Genomic DNA, 19,363 nt, shown 5'->3' on the forward strand with positions numbered 1-19,363 from the left:
TTTGGAAGCAAATAATTTCTCAAATTCAAACCTAAACTTTTGTTTGTCTTTTAATATACATTTCTTTCATCAGAGACAATCTTTCAATCAACATGTCAGACAATATAAATACATATAGATCTTTTGGTTAAATTCAAATCTTATTTTTGACACATTATAGTCTAATCTAACTTACTACCTCCGTCCCTAATTATAGGACCCTTTTGAAAAAATAACGGGAATTAAGATAGTGGATATTTGTATTAAATATGTTTGTAATTACTATTGGTTTTACAATTTTATCCCTTAAGAGAGAGGGTTGGTTTATGTTTTCAACATGTTATTTATTGCTTATTGAAGAAAAAGATGTATAATAAATAGGGGCATGTATGTAAAGAAATAATTAATGTAGTTGGAAATAGCAAAGGGGTCTTATAAAAAGGGACAAAAAAAAATTCTCAAAAGGGTCTTATAATTAGGGACGGAGGTAGTATTTAAAATATCATCCACCCAACTAATCTAGAACTAATCACATTCCAATACAAATTTTTAAGTGCATAATATCTAGATTATAGTAGTACTAAAAAACATTAATCACAAGACGACAAGACAAAGTCAAAAAAGGAATGCCACGTTAAATAGCATTGATGGTATTTTATTTCGCATTTTTACAATACAAAGCGCGAAACGGTATTAGGCTAAAAAACCATTAGCGCGAAAATACCATTTTTGATCATTTTTATTTTTTCTTAATCCTTTCTAGGGTTTGTTTATTTTATCATTTTATCATCACGCAGTACACTCACTCCAAAACATTTACTTTTTGCGGCTTGTACTTTCTGTCCTTTCTTCTAGGGTTTCTGTTCCTCATTCTCTCCAAAACCCTTTTCCACTTTTTACAACTGTCACGTGTGGTTTCATTTTCAGGTAACATTCTTTGTCTTATTCTTTATCTATCATTATATTTTCTCTTTCATCTGTGTTTTATTTTTTGATAGTTTCAATTTCATCTTAGTATTATATTTTCTCTTTCATCTGTGTTTTATTTTTTGATAGTTTCAATTTCATCTTAGTATTTGATAATTGCAATTTGGATTTGAATATATTATCCACAAACATGCATGTAGGAATTTGATAGTGATAATGGTGCAACTTTAAATATGTTTTAATTGTTGTCGTAGAATCACGGTGGTAACCCAATTTTGTCGAAGTTCGATAGCATCCTGTTCGATAAAATCACAATGTGATTCCATGGAACTTACTGTAAATCCAAACATATAACTGAAAAATATGTTTAATCGCAGTTGTAAATGATCGTGGTTTTATCGAACTTATGTGAATCCGAACATGTAACGGAATAGTATATTTAATGTCTTAGGAAATGATCTTATAGATTTATGAATAAGAATTTGGAATTTTGTTAATTTGCTAAATCAATTCGATGACATGAATATGTTATTAGCTCGATGAGCTCATCTTATGCAGATCTACTGTGAATTGATCGTCAATTTGTGAATTATTTTGTTTTGCTAAGATCTTATGAGGAATTTTATTTGGTTCCAAGTTTTAATTAGTACAAAAAGTATCACATATAAGATAGGATATGATATGTGATCAATCATAAATATGTGTGAATAAATAGATAATAAAACCTTAGGTGAATTTGTAACGCGATGAGATCCATTTCACACTGCAATTCATGTGTAATTTGCTTGTTTGATGAACATTTCACAGATTTATTTGCACTTTTAGATTGATTATTTTTTCCTAGTTGTGATATCTTAATCCAACCTATCCTATACTTTACAGTTAGTTCCCTGTTTTTTTAATTATTATTGTTATTATTATTCTATATGAAGCACATATACTCCTCGGATTAGGCGTGTCCGGTCGTGTCCGACACCAACACATATGATTATATTCAATTAAGTCATTTTCTCAAATTATTATTGGTGTTGGCGTGTCAGTGTTGTGTCCGGTGTCCGTGTTTGAGTCTTCGTACTGTTCTACAATTTGACTTTCTCATCATTGACATAGCTGACGTTTTCTTTTCCCTTGTTTGAGTTATTTGTTTTTCATTATAAATAATGAAAAATGTCATCACTTGATAGCTATGAAGCACGGATACGGAGATGGACACCGGACACGACACGGACACACCTAAAATCTTTAGAAAATCACATAATTCAGTGTAATTATGTGTTGGTGTTGTGCCAGTGTCGGACATGTCTGACACGGGAACATGCCTTATCCAAGGAGTGTCCGTGCTTCATAGCTTGATAGTTATAAACTATAACACGACCAAGTCTATGGTGCACAAAACACATATGTCTTGCACCATGCAGAAGGTTTTTTCTACCAATAGATCAATAAGTCGCACCGTTAAATTAAATGAAATACGATGAGATTTAATGATCTAATGCTGAAAAACAAATTTGTGCATGGTACAATACTAATTTGTTTGTGCATATTAGACAAAACCATATAATTCTTATTTAATTTTGGGTATAATAGTTATATTTTGTTAACTTAAAAGGTTTACTTCCTCTGATGAGTGATAGTACGTTTATAATTTTTATTAGCTATTGTTCTGCTCCTTCAATTGGTAACTAAATATGATATCCTGTGTTTAGAGAGAGATTTTCATTTTTTAAAATGTTTTTGTTTCTTTTATCCCTCCTTTCTAGCTACTTGTCAATTATCTTTATGTTTCTTTGGTTAAACAAATGTAACAGTGTGTGACTGATCTTAAATTAAGGATGATAGCTACTGCAATGAGTTTAGCAGGAAGTGGAACTGGCTGCATGACAGAAAAACAGAAACATATTGTTCACCATCGTAATCTGAGAAAGCAAGTATCATCATCAGAGAGAAACAATGATCTTCATGAATGCCGTGGTAACAAAAGAAGGTCTTCCTCATTTGTCGAAGAGAATGGCTATTCTGCTTCATTCCATTCTGGTGGCAACATTTGGATGACTTTCTGGTTGTGTTTAGTAACAAGCTCCTACTTTCTGTTGAGGAAAAAGTTCAATCTTCTTAGCAGCCTCAGAGTAAAATATGAAGAGAATGTTTCTTTACATAACAGAAGCATTCCAAATGAAAGAACAGATAATGTCAATGATGCAATTGCTATAGATGATGCACTAAGCTACTCTGAGGGCTCAGGGTCTCCCCACAGTACTTGTTCATCTACCTATTATGACGTTTTCTCCGAGATTTCAGATTTTGATAGAACAAGTTACCGGAACTCTGTGCTAAGTCTTGAAGAGGAAGACATTGAATGGGTCTCCGCAGATTCAATGATATCTGAGAACCCTTCAACTCCTCTAAGCTACATTGTTGATTCTTTCAGTGAGATCTCAGACGTAGCCACACCAAGTTATGGGGACTCCTTGCTCAAACTTAAAGAAGAAGACAGTGATTGGATTTTGGACAAAGCAAGTTACTCGCATTCTTTACTAAGTCTTGAAGAGGAAGACTCTGAATGGCTTTCAGGTTCAATGATATCAGAGAATCCTTCTAGTCCTCTATGCTACAGTGGTGATTCTTTCAGCAAGATCTCAGACGTAGGCTCGCCAAGTTACTGGGACTCCTTGCTCAAACTTGAAGTGGAAGACAATTTGTGGATTTTGGACAAAGCAAGTTATACGCATTCTTTACTAAGTCTTGAAGAGGAAGATTCTGCATGGCTCTCAAATTCAATGATCCCTGAGGACCCTTCAAGTCCTCTAAGCTACAATGGTGATTCTTTCACCGATATCTCAGATGTACGCACACCTAGTTATTGGGACTCCTTGCTCAGACTTGAAGAGGAAGACAGCAAGTTGATTTCAGACTCAAAACAAGAACTGGAGTATGACCATGATGGTTCTCCAATCTCATCTTATAAGATAAATTGGGGAACCGAGGCTCTTCCTTCAGTCTCTACTATATCATCATTCACTGGAACACACTGTGGCAAGTCGGAAGATGTTTTTTCACCAGAACATCTGATAGAAACTGCAGACATAGAAGAGTTGAATGGCGATGAACCACTTTTTTGGCCATTTGAAGGGGAATTTAATTGGGATCCTGAGGAGAGCTCATTTTGTAGCTCACCTAGGAAAAGACTTGTTTTTGACTCTGGATCAACCGCATCTCGGATAAAGGGGGATGAACAAAAAGGTGAGGAGGATTTTGATTCAAGAATTGTTTTAGACAAAGAGTGCGCAATTGAGACATTGGTGGGGCTCAAGGAATTTGATGGACACGAGGGACTTGATTCTGAGTTCATTGGTGATGGTTTTATGCTGGAGGAATCTCTTCAATAGATCACAAGCACATGTATAGGTAGCTTCCTAACCATGTGTAGAGAAAACATGACTGCAACTTGTGAATGATGACATAACTTAGAACCTAATTAGGCCTCTAATGATTTATTATACATGATCTAACCTCTTTTTTCTGGCTTTAGTAAATAGTATACACTATACAGTACATATTTACTGTAGGCTGTAATTGAAGAAAATGTATGTTAGGGCATGGTAACATATATAGGTTTAACTGATCTCTTGTTTATCATGGGAGAATTTTTAGTTCGAATACATTTACTTTTGTAACAGTGTTATAGGTGCGAACATTTCACCGACTTTTTGCCAATGTCTAATTTCTATTCTACTCAAGAACACCTTTATCTACAAAGTTCGAAGCTATAGTCTTTTCTAAGGAATCTTAGTTCAGTTCCACTAAGACTAACGTAATGTAGGTGAATACATGTAACAACCAATAATTTTAGGATAACTTAAAATAATTATCAAACTTTATGTTGGAATTATTTTGATAGTGTCCTGGATATTTTTTTGATTGTGTCTGAAAAATTATTTTAGTTCACATGGAGTAAGTAGTTAGCTTTAGTAGCAAAGCTTTTGGTGGTGCTGGTGCGTTTTAGCTAGTACAAGATCACTAGCAGTTAATTAACCTCGTTGAGTTTTTGTTGTTCAATTACCGTGCATTTTTTCAAAGCAAACTAAGTCATCGCAATTGTTTGATGCAATTATTCTATACCAGATATGACACATTGTGATCATATATTCTGCGTTTCAAATTTTCTTGTGACAACATTTGATTAAAATGCTTGAGAAAAATACGTTTACTTTTCAATTCTAAATAATAGGGCTAGTCCCTGCAATATTATATAATACTATTTTGTAGAACAGATGGTCAATGAGTTCTGTAATGAAATATATGTTAGAAAGAGATTGTTTGTCAAACAAATGATTCAAAACTCCTTAAGGAGGTATATGATTATGAGAAGAGGATCCTCTCAGGTGGGATGTTTTACAGGAGATCAGTATCCAATGGGTAGCACTTTGGTGCCATTAAATCTGGGTCATACAAACACATTGTCATTGCATCTGGGTCACACAACACATCTATCTTGGTGCCATTAATGGCACCAAAGTGCTGCCCGTATCCAATGTACATCTTCACCTTTTCATTCTCCTAAACCCACGTGTATAAAAAATGGATGGATGAGATTCCAGAGAACAAACTATAGGGATCCTTCCGTATAGAAACAACCATTGTAGAACAGATGGTCAATGAGTTCAGTGGAATCTCAACCATCCATTTCGGCTAGAAACAACCATTTGTTTCGACGGTGAGAGAAGTGGTGATTGTTTATGCTAAACTCCGACATTGTATTAGATTTTAGACTTAGATAGACCGGGGGTCTCTATATGTTTCACACCATTTTAAATCGACACGCTTATTGTGGCACTAAATAAATGAATGTCTATAGAGATAATATTTTTATAAGCACTCTCCTATTATTTGTGGGTATCACATACACCAATTTTGTAAAAATAATTAACTTTGTTCAATTATTGTATTATTTTAATATTAGGTTAAAATGTACTTTTGACCCTCCAACTTTCTAAAACTTGCAATTTTGGCTCCCCTATTTTGAAAATCGCACTTTAAGCCCTCCAACTTTCACCTCCTTTGCAGAACCTTGGCCCCCTTTTTCCTAGGCTTGAAGATTGGAACAGAATTGTTGTTTGATGAAAAAAAGGGTTCCATTAGTTTAATTTAGAGCAAAATTGTTGTTTGGATTTGAGGTTATTCCTGTTTTAAATTGGTTTAGTTTGGTTTGTTTGACTGGTTTTGATTGTTGAGGATGGTTTGGTTTGGTTTGTTTGACTGGTTTTGATTGTTGAGGATGAAGATTAAGGTTGAAGATGAAGGTTGGGGTTGAAGATCAATGGAGAAGATTTTTTTCAATGTTTTTTTAAGTTTTGATTTCAGTTTTCTATTTTTTTTAATTTTTTAGTTTAATTCATATTCTTTTTAGGAAGACGTAGAAGTAATTTATTTTATTTTTTGAAGGGACGTAGAAGTAATTTATTGTGAGGTCAAGGGTTGGATAATGTATGAAAAATTAACTACTCCTATACTCCCTAAAAAAGATAATTACTCATAAATACTAATGCTTTATTTGAGAGAAGAGAAAGGAAGAGAAGGACTTGTAAGAAAGGGAATCAAGGGAAAGCTAGAAAGGTCTCTAACTTTGAGAAAGTATTTTTGAAGGAGGTGAGATGAAAATAACTATAAACAATATTTTTGTTATCTTAGAAGTATTGCAAAGAGAAATAAATAATTTGATTTTTTCCCAAAGTTTTCTCCCATTTTTTGAGTCCTCCATATTTGAGTCTAAATCCAATAAAGAAAAATAAGATCTCATATGAAGTGGGGATCACACACTCTTAACTTTTTACTTAATACTTTTGGTATTGTCAAAAGTATTCTCTCTACACACTCCTAGACAAAATCTGATTTTTTTTAGCAAATATTTTACTGAAATTCATGATGAAATTTTTTGAGTTTAAAGGTGGCAAACCGTCGATTTAAAACAATAGCATTACAATTCTTTTCTCTATTTGTTATTAATCTGATGTGGCAATTATGACGGTATTTGTTGGTTATCTTTAAAAAGTTGCTTCGAACAGACTCCACCACCTTTTTTCTTTAAAAAGTTGCTTCGAACAGACTCCACCACCTTTTTATAAGTTCCATCCAACCGATGTAACATATTTAAAACACTGTCAAATATAATCAATCAACCTTAGTCTAATACAACATTGATACATGTTCTTAAAGAACAAAATATATGTGTGATTTTATGGTTAAGAAAGAATCACATTCAAGGTGCTATGCTCACTAAAATTACTCTACACCTAACATGAATTCTCTTGGAACTTAATTTCGACTCTCCCTTTTTTTTTTCTTTTTCTTTTACCTCGTTACATTGTAAGACTAAAAAAGAATTCAACCTTAGTCTACTACAACTTTTAAGTGCAGAATATCTTCTAAGATTAAAAGCCACACGTTATAGCATTGATGATATTTTATTTTGTAGTATTTCGTAATCAAAAGCGCGAAACGGCGTAGTATTAGCGCGAAAATACCATTTTTGGTTTTTATTTTTCGCCTTAATAAGTGAGAAGAACGAAATTATTTTCACACAACTATTCACCTTCACTTCCTTCAGAAAAAAAAAAAAAACTATTCCTTTCAGTTTTCACTTCTTTTTGCGACGTGTACTTTCATTGTCCTTTCTAGGGTTTTCATTTTCTCTCAAATCTAAAACCTTCTTTTCACATTTTTTCCAACTGTCACGTGTGGTTTTCAATACTAAATTTTAAGGTAACTTGTTATTATATTTTCTCTTTCATCTTTTTATTTTATTTTTTGATAGTATATAATATCAATTTCATCTTAGTTTTGATAACTGCAATTTGGATTTTAATATTCCATTCACAAATGCATGTAGGAATCTGATAGTGTAATTGTGCAGCTTTAAATATAAATTTTAATTGTTGTTGTAGAATCACAGTGCTAATGCTAACGTGACTTTGTCGAAGTTCTATAACGTCACAGTTGATAAAATTACGATGAGACACTCTTTGGATAAAATCACAATGACATACTGTGATTCTATCAAACTTAGTGTAAATCCAGACATGTAGCTGAAGAATATATTTAATGTAGTTGAATATGAATGTAGTTTTGTCGAAGTTCTAAATTGTCTTTTTTGACAAAATCGCGATGACTTGTCATCTTGATTCTTTTGAACTTATGTGAATCTGAACATGTAACCGAAAACTATTTTTATGTCTTTGGAAATGATCATCATCTTTTATAGATTTACTAAAAGGACTTTGGAATTTTGTTAATTTGCCAAATCAATTTGATGACATGAATATGCTATAAACTCAGTAAGTTCATCTAATTATGCAGATCTACTGAGTATTGATCATCAATTTGTGAATTATTTTGTTTTGGTAGAATTATACGACTAATTCTATTTATCGGTACCTAGTTTTAAGTACAAAATCATCACATATAAGATAGGATGTGATATGATCAATAAATATGTGTGAGTAAATAGATTGTAAAATCATAGGTGAATTTGTAACATGATGTTAATTGTTATCCATTTCACACTGCAATTCATGTGTAATTTGCTTGTTTGATGAACATTTCACAAATTTATTTGCACTTTTAGATTGATTATTTTTTCCCCTGTCATCAGATCCCTTCTAGCACCGATTTGTTATTTTACGTTGTTTTTAAGAGGATTGGTTTTACCCTCCAGAAAGGATTAGCAGCGCAGCTTGTTGCCTGCTAGCCTTCCATTTATGTAAAAATTGAAATATATATTATTAAAGAGGGAATTTGTGTTTTATTGTATCAAATTGTCAATCATGTTTATGTTTCTATGGTTAAACCAATGTAACAGTATTGAGGATGATAGCTACTGGAATGAGTTTAACAAAAAGTGGAACTGGCTGGATGACAGAAGAACAAAAACATAATGTTCACCTTCGCAATCTGAGAAAGCAAGTATCATCATCAGAGAGAAACAATGATCTTCATGAATGCCGTGGTGACTGTGGTAACAGAAGAAAGTCTTTGTCGTTTGTTGAAGAGAATGACTATTCTGCTTCATTCCATTCTATTGCGAACATCTGGTTGGCTTTCTGGTTGTGTTTTGTAACAAGCTCCTACTCTCTGTTGAGCAAAAAGGTCAGTTTTTTCATCAGCAGCAGAGTAAAATATGAAGAGAATGTTTCTTTAGCTAACAGAAGAATTCCAAATGAGAGAACAGATAATATCAATGATGCAACTGCTGTAGATGATGCATTCAGCTACTCTGAGGGCTTAGGGTCTCCCCACAGTACTTGTTCATCCACCTATTATGACGTTTTCTCCGAGGTTTCAGATTTTGATGGAACAAGTTACTGGCACTCTTTGCTAAGTCTTGAAGAGGAAGACACTGAATGGCTCTCAGATTCAATGATGTCTGAGAACCCTTCAACTCCTCTAAGCTACAATTCTGATTCTTTCACCGAGATCTCAGATGTTGGCACGCCTCGTTACTGGGACTTGCTCAAACTTGAAAAGGAAGACAGTGAGTGGATTTTGGATAAAACAAGTTACCAGCATTCTTTACTAAGTCTTGAAGAGGAAGACTCTGAATGGCTTTCAGATTCAATGCTATCTGAGAACCCTTCTAGTCCTCTAAGCTATAGTGGTGATTCTTTCAGCAAGATCTCGGACGTAGGCTTGCCAAGTTACTGGGACTCCTTGCTCAAACTTGAAGAGGAAGACAATGTATGGATTTTGGACAAAGTAAGTTATACGCATTCTTTACTAATTCTTGAAGAGGAAGACTCTGCATGGCTCTCAGATTCAATGATCTCCGAGGACCCTTCTAGTCCTCTAAGCTACAATGGTGATTCTTTCACCGATATCTCAGACGTAGGCACACCTAGTTATTGGGACTCCTTGCTCAGACTTGAAGAGGAAGACAACAAGTTGATTTCAGACTCAAAACAAGAACTGGAGTATGTCCAAGATGGTTCTCCAATCTCATCTTATAAGATAAATTGGGGCACCGAGGTTCTTCCTTCAGTCTCTACTATATCTCCATTCACTGGTACACACCGTGGCAAGTCAGAAGACATAGAAGAGTTGAATGGCGATGAACCACTTTTTTGGCCATTTGAAGGGGAATTTAATTGGGATTCTGAGGAAATATCATTTTGTAGCTCACCTAGGAAAATACTTGTTTTCGACTCTGGATCAACCGCATCTCGGATAAAGGGGGATGAACAAAAAGGTGATGAGGATTTGGATTCAAGCATGGACATTCCTTTGGAATATTTTGATTTGGACAAAGAGTTTGCAATTGAGACATTGGTGGGGCTCAAGGAATTTGATGGACATGAAGGGCTTGATTCTGAATTTATTGGTGATGGTTTTATGCTGGAGGAATCTCTTCAATAGATCACAAGCACATGTATAGGTAGCTTCCAAACCATGTGTAGAGAAAACATGACTGCAACTTGTGAATGATGACATAACTTAGAACCTAATTAGGCCTCTAATGATTGATTATACATGATCTAACCTCTTTTTTCTGGCTTGAGTAAATAGTATACACTATACAGTACATATTTACTGTAGGCTGTAATTGAAGAAAATGTATGTTAGGGCATGGTGACATATATAGGTTTAACTGATCTCTTGTTTATCATGGGAGAATTTTAGTTCGAATACATTTACTTTTGTACTAGTGTTATTGGTGCGAACAGTCCTCCGACATTTTGTCAATGTCTAATTTCGGTTGAATAATCTGTTTGACCAGGTTCGAACACAAAACTTTTTTATTAAGAGATCCGAGTCAAGTTCTACTCAGACTAATGTAATGTGGTGAATACAATGACAACATACACCACCAATCATTTTGGGATAAATTAAAATAATTATCAAACTTTCTGTTGAAATTATTTTGATATTATCATGTATATTTTATTGATCGTGTCTGAAAAATTATTTTAGTTCACATGGTGTTCCAGCATAAGTAGTTCTAATCCCTTCCTGCATATTTTCTGTATAATATGATTATAATCCCTTTTAGCTATAGTATATGACCACTAGCAGTTAATTAACCTCGTTGAGTTTTTTTTGTTCAATAACTGTGCACTTTTTCAAAGCAGTTGGTCAATAAGTCAATTGTTTGATGCAATTATTCTATACCAACTATGACATTTTGTGATCATATATTCTGCGTTTTTAATTTTCTTGTGACAAAATATGATTAAAATACTTGAGAAAAATGCGTTTACTTCTCAATTCTAATTAATAGGTAATATTATATTTTTGTAGGAAAAAATGGTCAATGGGTAACGTAATGAATTCTTTATTTTATAAGCAGAAAATAGAATATTTGTCAAAAAAAAAAAAGCAGAAAATAGAATAGAAAATACCTGATAAGTTACATAGTTGGACCAGCTGGTGGTTCGAAATTGAAATGAACGTTCCTTCCCCTCCCTAGTCAACTCATTGTCATGTTCTGAAAAGAAGAAAACAAAATTGGAGTTGAATTCAATCTTTGAATATGAATTTCAAGGGTATGAGAAAAAAGAAAGAAAGAAAACTTAACTCTTTTGCTTCATTATGAAAAGGTAAAAATTGATCAATAATTGATCTAGGGTAGATGTGTATAGAGAAGTATATGCTTGGAAAGACATTGGTTGATGCTATATTGGTTTCTAAAAAAAATGATTCAAAATTAATTAGTTAAGGAGGTATGATTCAGCTATGAAGATATATACCAGACACTTTCAAATGAAATTCCATTAGAGAGGATCCGATAGCATCATATTGAAAAGGGATCCTCTCCCGTGTAAAGTTTTTTTTTACTAGAATCTCAACCATTTATTTTTAATATTACATGTGGGTCAGGCAGAATTAAAAGGCGAATATGTATATATATTGGACACTCTCAAGTGAAAATTTTACCTAAGAGGATGAGCTGCTCCCTATACTATTCCATCCATTTTGGCTAGAAACAACTCTTTGTTTCAATGGTCAGAGAAGTGATGATTTTTAGGTTAAACTCTCACGCTACATTAGATTTTAGATCTAGACCATATCTACAAAAGGTCGTTCCATGTTTAACACCTTTTAAATAGACACCTACTGTGGTCTCATTAAAGTGAATGTTTGATGTTTTTATAAGCTCTCTCTCTCCAACCAATAATTTGCGGGTCTCATATGCATCAATCTTGTAAAAAAAAGTTATCTTTCTCCAATTATTACATTAGTTTAATATTAATAGCAAAAATGAGAGCACATTTTCAATTAGATAAACGAATTCATCTTTATCGTCAACATGATTGTGGAGTGTATTTGAGAACGTCTTGGGCGCGGTTATGAGAAATACAAGTGGTTATTTGAATTTTGTAATTTTATCATCATTTTAAATAGTTTGTAATTCTTGAAAAAATGGCATTTTTTACATATTTAATTTTGAATTACTAAAAATTGAAAGAAAAAAAAAGACAGTCAACTTTCAATAATTTATAATTTAATTTATTTAATATTTCAATAAGATAATCATGATTTAATAAATAAATTATTGTTTCTTAAAGATATAAACAAATTATCGTTGAATTATAATGATATAAAGTTATTGGCAGAAATTCATTTAATAATATTTCGACAAGCTAATTTGACTTCTTTAATAAAAATATTCTTGAAAAAATATCTGGAATAAATTTATATTGATAGGATACAATTGCAATAAAAAAAGGTAAATTCGTAAAGGTGATTATATAAAATGATTTATATTGATAGGATACAATTGCAATAAAAAAAGGTAAATTCCTAAAGGTGATTATATAAAATGATATAAGCATCTTCTAACTTAATAAATTGTTTTTAGACTGCAGATGAGCATTAGGAATGCAACATCAATAAAATATTGACGGAGAGTTTCATCATTTATGTAATTCAACTTGACTTGAGGTTAGTGTTCTATGCATTCGAGCATAAAAGAATCTTATTTATGCATAATAATAGCCAAAAACTTTCAATACTTTTTTTTAGAAGTGAAATTTTCTATATTTAGGCACGGAAAAGACAAAAGAGTTACTTTGTCATGCCAAATATTTACGTGCGTAAGGATGCACTGAGTGAATAAAGCAACTCAGAACGTGTATCAAATATATGAATTAGCATAGAGAATCAGAACATGTAGCGTGGATTTGGAGCATTTAGAGTGCCTATCCACGCGTCTCAAGTTATACTTTTGATAATAGTAAACCTTCTAAACTTAGGCACCGAACAAGGTGGAGGGGTTCTTTGTTTCTTTTCACATATCTGCAATAAATGAATCACATGTGTAACCTATCTTCGAATGAGTTTCCACATACTCGGATCCAACAAGATTATTATGGAAAATATTCTCCGACCGTATCATGATGAATATTTCCGTGCTTGAAGATACTCTGAGTCTGAACACATATAGAAACTCAAAACGCATGTCAAGTATATCAATAAGCAGGAATAATCTAAACATGTAGCATGGGTCAGAAAGATTAAAGTGTACATCAATGTATCTCAAGTTACATTAGTGACACAACGTAGCTAACCGATTTGAATGTTGAGAGATATTTTTTTTCTCCCCCACAACTAGATATTCTCTTACATGTTACCCTATAAAATATAATAGATAAATATAATCATATACATCATAGAGATGACTTTTGTTATTTTAAAAACGTTTATAGTGTGGGTTAGTATACCTAAAAGATCCGTACATAGATCTTGTTATGTTGGGTAAAGATCCTCTCCATTTTGTATAATAAATGGAGTATGCAATTTGGAGAGAGATAGACACGTAAATAGATAGTGGGTCCCACTATTAAGTGGGTCCCACCATCATTAATTACTTTTTAGTTTTTCGAGGTTTTTTTGTGTCTATATCTCTCCAAATGGATGAAATGGAGAGAATATCAAATGAAGAGGATCTTAGCTCTCTTATGTTACCCCAAAAAGAGTCCTAATAATGCTTGTTCCATTTCATTCTACATACATAGTTACAGTTACACACACATTTTTCCCAAAGAGAAAAGGACAAAAAGCATTGGATCTAATAAGACCCCACAATACAATTGTTCAACAACCAGAAGGGTAGTTTAGTCATTACAATAGTCCTCTGACGTCGAAGCTTCTTCTCTGTTTCTTTCTTTCTTTCTCTTCTTGCTTACATTTCCTTTCAGACTTCAACAAAATTTCATCTTTGAAAAAAAAAAAAACTTTCATTTTTCATCGCATTTCTCATTTCATCACCAAAACCTAACTCTCTCTGAATTCAGGTATTCTCTTCTTTTTCTTCATCTTTCAATTCCTTAATTTTTGTTTTTTATTTATTTATTGTTATTATTTTCTATGATCATATATAATTAGGCCTTTTCTCGTGTGAATTTTTCTTTCAATTTCATATATTCTTTGATTTTTAAGCTCTTTGTTAATTGAATACAAATAAAAAAGTAATTTTTTTCATTTTCCCCAAAATTTTGATCTTTTTTGTTTTTTTCACTATTAGGTTGAACGTGAATGAATTTTTGTTAATCTGTGTTTGAACTTTTTTAGAAAAAGGGATTAGAATTACTGTGTGTGATAATGATGTTTTTATTTTATGTGCATGGTTTTGTTTTTTGATGTATGAGTCTATATATAGTTCATCAAATTGATAGAGTAGTTGTTAAAAAAATAATTGCAATTGGATAATATTTTTATTTGATTTAATTCTAAGTGTTATGATCAACTAACACTTGAACTGGATCATTGATTTTTATACTTATACTAATAATTTTGTTATAATGTGAAATTGATGAATTGAATTGTTGAATTAAAAGTTTTTATGAAGTATATCAAGTTTATGAAAATTCATAATACTTCATTATACTATTTTGTTTTAATATATATAGTGTTATTGAAAATAGGGTTATTAATACTATTTTGTTTTAATATATATATATATATATATATATATATATATATATATATATATATATATATTGTTATTGAAAATAGGGTTATTAAATGTCACTATTAGGTTACCGAGAATAATTAATAGTACGATAGTTATAAGACGAATAAAAACAAATACTTCCTTTTGGACAATCGTCCATGAATGTCGCCAAATACCGACCAAATCATTATCGGGTTGCTTTAGATATTGCCGCGTGTTGATTCTTGCGATTCTTTCGCAGTTTCCTTCGTAATAAATAGCGAAGTTTTTAGGAAACATACATACCATGTTGAATACATGATCATGATTTCATGAAGACAATATCATGCGAGTTAATGGTTGGATTGATTAGTAATACATTTCATTGAAAGTAATTAAGCTGCGTAAGTGTAAAGTTTGATAGCTGGTGTCAGTGTATCTTATCTCTAATTCTAATATATGATAGTAGTTTATCTTATCAGTTCGACAGGCGTTTACTTCTTAGTATCAACTGCAATGCGTGCCCCGGCAATACTTTCACAATGCTTGCCTGGCCTAGTGCCTCGCGATCATGGAAGTCTCAGTATATCGTCTGTTCCCGAGAAAGCTATTCATCTCGCATCACCAGCAGTGGAGATTCTTCCTTCAAAGGTACAACTACCATTTTCATCTTCCGCCATCGAGACACCCCTAAACAATCAACAGCAAAAATGAAACTTTACCTTGAAAGTTGAAATTAAGGCATTTAGTTGAATTTTTTGCCCACTTTTGGGTGACTGGGGGAAGAAGCGTAACAGATTTATATATGTCATGCTCTGCAGGCGTTTCACACTGACAAGGAAGCTGGGGAAAATACTGACCATTTTAAGGTACGTTTCAGCATGGTTCGTTTCATAGTAATTGTTTTCTGAAGGGTGGCATAATCAGATGGCTTGTGTCTTTAATTAAATTATTTATGGAAAATTAGTGTTATTGTTGAATCAATGATAGTGGAAGGATTTCAGGTTGGTTTCCATTCTTTCATTTGGCTAGTATCAATCGGAAGACAATTACCTATAACTAAAAATTAACTGCGCACCCAAAAGTTCAATAATTCAATGTGAGATGTCATGCAGTTGGCAAACAACTACAGGCACCCCTGATCCATATCAATAAAATGGGATGCAGGTTTTATCCTTTATATTATTTTGCCAAAGGCATGATTACCAAATCTGCCGAATACGATTCTTTACTTTACGTTTCTGCAGAATCTGGTGCACTTTTGAATGCTGAATTTACAATATTTCTTGACAAAAACTTTTTCTGCTCCTCATTTTCTTGAAAACTTTCTCATATAAATTATGTCTTCAATAATCTTGACATGATTTTAGAGCTTATGTTTGCATATCAGTTAGTTTAATAGTTGAGCGGAAACTGATCCTGTCTTAAACCTCCTACAGGGAATAGTAAGCGTTGCTGATATCATAGGGTTCGGTGGTTCAGAGACAATATCCTCAAGACTGGATGGTATGTACATGATATTTCAGTCTGTAGGCATTCGACACATGATAATTTTCCTATGAACTACTATTTTCTCTCCAGGCATTACTATGCAAACATAAGACAGTCAACAAATTAGTATAGCAGAGAATCTTTAGACCGTATGCTATGATACCTAGCAAAAACTTTATTGGCATGAAAGGAAAAGGACAACCCTTAAGGTCAATGCTATATTAATTCAAAACTTCAAAATATTAACCAACCTACAAAGCCAATTTGTGTCAGAAAAATAATTACATGATTCTTGTTGAGTATAATGTCATATAACAATTATGCTTTGATATAAAATAATATGCATGTAATTTTTTTCCTCATCAATACAAAGGAGGGGCAGTATCGAATTGATCTATCTGTGACTTTGTAGGCTATCCAAAATCCTGGTCCAGTTCCATCGATCTTGTCAGTGTTCTCAGGAATGAGATTCGTGATGGGCAATTGACCTTCAGAGGAAAAAGAGTACTTGAGGTAACTAATTGAAATATATTTTTGCTTGCTTTAATGCCTTGATTTGGTCGTTTTAATTCTTCTTATGCTTCATCCTCTTTTTCTCATTTACAAATGCTCTCAACGTTAACTGTATCGCCACAAGATTTCTCTCTTTTCTTCTCCCTTGAGCCATATTTTTCAATCTTTTTAGTTGTATTTATTATTCATAATTTAATGATCTCTTCACTTCATGTTCCGTGCAGCTCAGTTGCAACTATGGACTTCCTGGAATCTTTGCTTGCTTGAAGGTATACAGTTGCACTTTAGGTCTCAGTGCTCATTTTCTCCTTTCCTTGGTCATTTGTCACTACTTTGTGTGTATTTGATAGCTGGAAAGAACGTCAACATTCATCTTGTTTGTGTAGGTGTTGGTTTATTGTAGTTCAAATACTTGAACTGCAGTCAAATATTTTTTGTTTAAATTATTCTCAATGTAATAGTGTTGAAATTGGACTTCCAATGCACTGTGCTTTCACCTTCTTTTTATGCCTTCCCAAGTTCCATCCAACTTGTCGCGTTGACGAAAGTATATAACAAATAGAACAATGTCTTCTTGGTGCCACCAACCTAAAGATTTTGGATTCTTTTTTGGTAATATTTGCAAACTGACAAACAAGTTCTGCTGCAAGAAGATAATTTTTTTTTTTAAGTCTTTTGGTAGAATAAAAACAATGGTTAATTGGCTATACCTTTTTCCCAGACGTTCAAAGAAACATTCACTCATTGGAATAATATTCTCTGTCCTCTAAAAGGTTCTTTATTTCACAGGGAGCTTCCATTGTGCATTTTCAAGATCAGAATGCTGAAACTGTAAGATGCACAACTGTACCGAATGTCCTTGGTAATCTCAAGCAAGCTCGTGATAGGCAGAGTCGACAGCCAGAGTCTCCCCTTACTCCTTCAAGGCAGACTCTTGCACCGTCTGTTAACTTTTATGCTGGGGATTGGGAAGAATTACCTAGCGTGTTGTCTACTGTGAAAAATGATGGATATGAAGCGACACCTGGAATGAGTTTGAGCTTCTCTGAGGAAGACTTTTTGGATGTAGGTAGTAGCCAAGATGGTAGCATCATTGGACACGAATCTAGTTCAAGAAGGTCTAGGAAACTCTCAGGAAGTCGAGCATGGGAAAGAGCTAATGAGGCAGATCAGGGGGATGGTGGCTATGATGTTATTTTAATGACTGAGATTCCATACTCTGTTAACTCTTTGAAGAAGCTGTATGCTCTCATTAAGAAGGTTTGTTTCATTATACTTGGTTGTCTCTGCGCTTTCTTATTTTAATGCTATACTAAACTGCATATCTGTGGCATATAACTGTTAGACAAATGGTTGGTTGTAGTTTGGGCGGATATACACTGTGTCTTTCTTACTTCATTTGTAAATCTATTTCTAATAGTGATGAAATTTCACTGCGTTTTGTATGCCATGGTGCCTCTACGTATTGTCATGTCATCAGATACAACAAATCAACATGGTCACCGTCTAAGTATGCAATCGGTGACCATACCAATTTATTGTATTCAATTAGACGGCAATAAGTTGAAACACCATGGCATACAAAACACAATGAAATTTCATCAAGGTTAGAAATAGATTTTCAGACGAAGTAAGGAAGATATGCGCTGTATATCCACCCACACTACAATGAGTATTGCATCGGTGGCATTGTCCTGATTGCATAAGTTTCCTCTTGTCAATTTTATTTGAGTTTTTTTTTAATTGAGTTTTGAATTCTAGAAACAGCATAACATTCTTATTCCTATTTTCTGGTTTCCCTTTTATAACAGTGTATAAGGCCTCCATATGGAGTAGTATATCTTGCTCCAACTAAGAAGCACTATGTTGGCTTTAGCAATGGAGTAAGACAGCTGAGAAATGTGTTAGATGAGGAGGGCATTTTTGGAGTGCATTTGGTTAAGGATTTGGCTGACAGAGATATCTGGAAGTTGTTTCACAAGTGAACAAGAATTCAAAGATCAGATGGACTATTATAGCAAACTTCAGTGAAAAAAAAATCTAGACAACATTCATACTCTGAATCATTCTTTTGTTTTTTGAATTAATAATTTCTCCATTTTTCTTATAGCTTAGTAATAACGGAGGTCTGAATTTCTAGAATTAGTTGACATGCATGTTCAGTGCAAAGCAATCTCATCGGATTGTTTTGCATACTCATATCGTTGGATAAGAAACTCAATATTGGAATTGTAAATCAAAATGGTATATTGAAAATTGAAACTATCCTTTCTGGATTTGGATCTTCTAGCACTTTCTGTTCAGTCAACGATGATCTCTCCTTTCCTAATCCAGTGGTTGATCGACCCCATAAAAAAAATTGTTTATAAAAGAGAAAAAGGTCGATGAATGATTGAGATTAAGGTAAAATGGACAACGTGAGAGGATCAAAATCTTTTTTTTGTTCAAGGCATTCTTTTTTATTTTACGTTTATTATTTTTTAATGAAAAATTTACATGTATTATATATGTTAGTTGCATCACTTTTGCTAA

General features: G+C 33.1%; 3 protein-coding genes across 4 annotated transcripts; all 3 read left to right on the plus strand.

The window, feature by feature from the left end:
• Nucleotides 1-2,749: 2,749 nt before the first annotated feature.
• On the plus strand, nt 2,750-4,747 carry LOC146951065 (uncharacterized). The gene has a single exon (XM_085741585.1). It carries the CDS (start codon nt 2,754-2,756, stop codon nt 4,290-4,292), a length of 1,539 nt encoding a protein of 512 aa, XP_085597711.1. The 5' UTR covers nt 2,750-2,753; the 3' UTR covers nt 4,293-4,747.
• A 3,950-nt stretch (nt 4,748-8,697) lies between these two features.
• LOC146951066 (uncharacterized) lies at nt 8,698-10,585 on the plus strand. Its single transcript, XM_085741586.1, has one exon. It carries the CDS (start codon nt 8,770-8,772, stop codon nt 10,309-10,311), a length of 1,542 nt encoding a protein of 513 aa, XP_085597712.1. The 5' UTR covers nt 8,698-8,769; the 3' UTR covers nt 10,312-10,585.
• A 3,506-nt stretch (nt 10,586-14,091) lies between these two features.
• LOC146951067 (S-adenosyl-L-methionine-dependent methyltransferases superfamily protein) lies at nt 14,092-19,120 on the plus strand. 2 transcript variants are annotated; one of them, XM_085747022.1, is made up of 8 exons: nt 14,092-14,189; nt 15,297-15,478; nt 15,649-15,696; nt 16,267-16,333; nt 16,731-16,831; nt 17,056-17,100; nt 17,621-18,091; nt 18,643-19,120. In XM_085747022.1, the coding sequence occupies exons 2-8, from the start codon at nt 15,344-15,346 to the stop codon at nt 18,814-18,816; spliced, it is 1,041 nt and encodes a 346-aa protein (XP_085603148.1). In that variant the 5' UTR covers nt 14,092-14,189; nt 15,297-15,343; the 3' UTR covers nt 18,817-19,120. The 2 variants fall into 2 exon arrangements, with proteins under 2 accessions (XP_085603148.1, XP_085603147.1); XM_085747021.1 differs by having other exon boundaries at nt 15,310-15,478.
• Nucleotides 19,121-19,363: the final 243 nt, after the last annotated feature.

This window comes from Medicago sativa, chromosome 2, assembly GCF_051527215.1.
Source record: "Medicago sativa cultivar Bolivia chromosome 2, Bolivia_mono, whole genome shotgun sequence".
Lineage (NCBI taxonomy): Eukaryota > Viridiplantae > Streptophyta > Magnoliopsida > Fabales > Fabaceae > Medicago > Medicago sativa.

Bases quoted from the DNA above. Each gene is read 5' to 3' on its own strand.
- LOC146951065 (XM_085741585.1), top strand. From the start codon at position 2,754: ATGAGTTTAGCAGGAAGTGGAACTGGCTGCATGACAGAAAAACAGAAA.
- LOC146951066 (XM_085741586.1), top strand. From the start codon at position 8,770: ATGATAGCTACTGGAATGAGTTTAACAAAAAGTGGAACTGGCTGGATG.
- LOC146951067 (XM_085747022.1), top strand. From the start codon at position 15,344: ATGCGTGCCCCGGCAATACTTTCACAATGCTTGCCTGGCCTAGTGCCT. The intron at 15,479-15,648 runs GTACAACTACCA...CATGCTCTGCAG, and splicing joins TGGAGATTCTTCCTTCAAAG to GCGTTTCACACTGACAAGGA. The intron at 17,101-17,620 runs GTATACAGTTGC...TTTATTTCACAG, and splicing joins GAATCTTTGCTTGCTTGAAG to GGAGCTTCCATTGTGCATTT.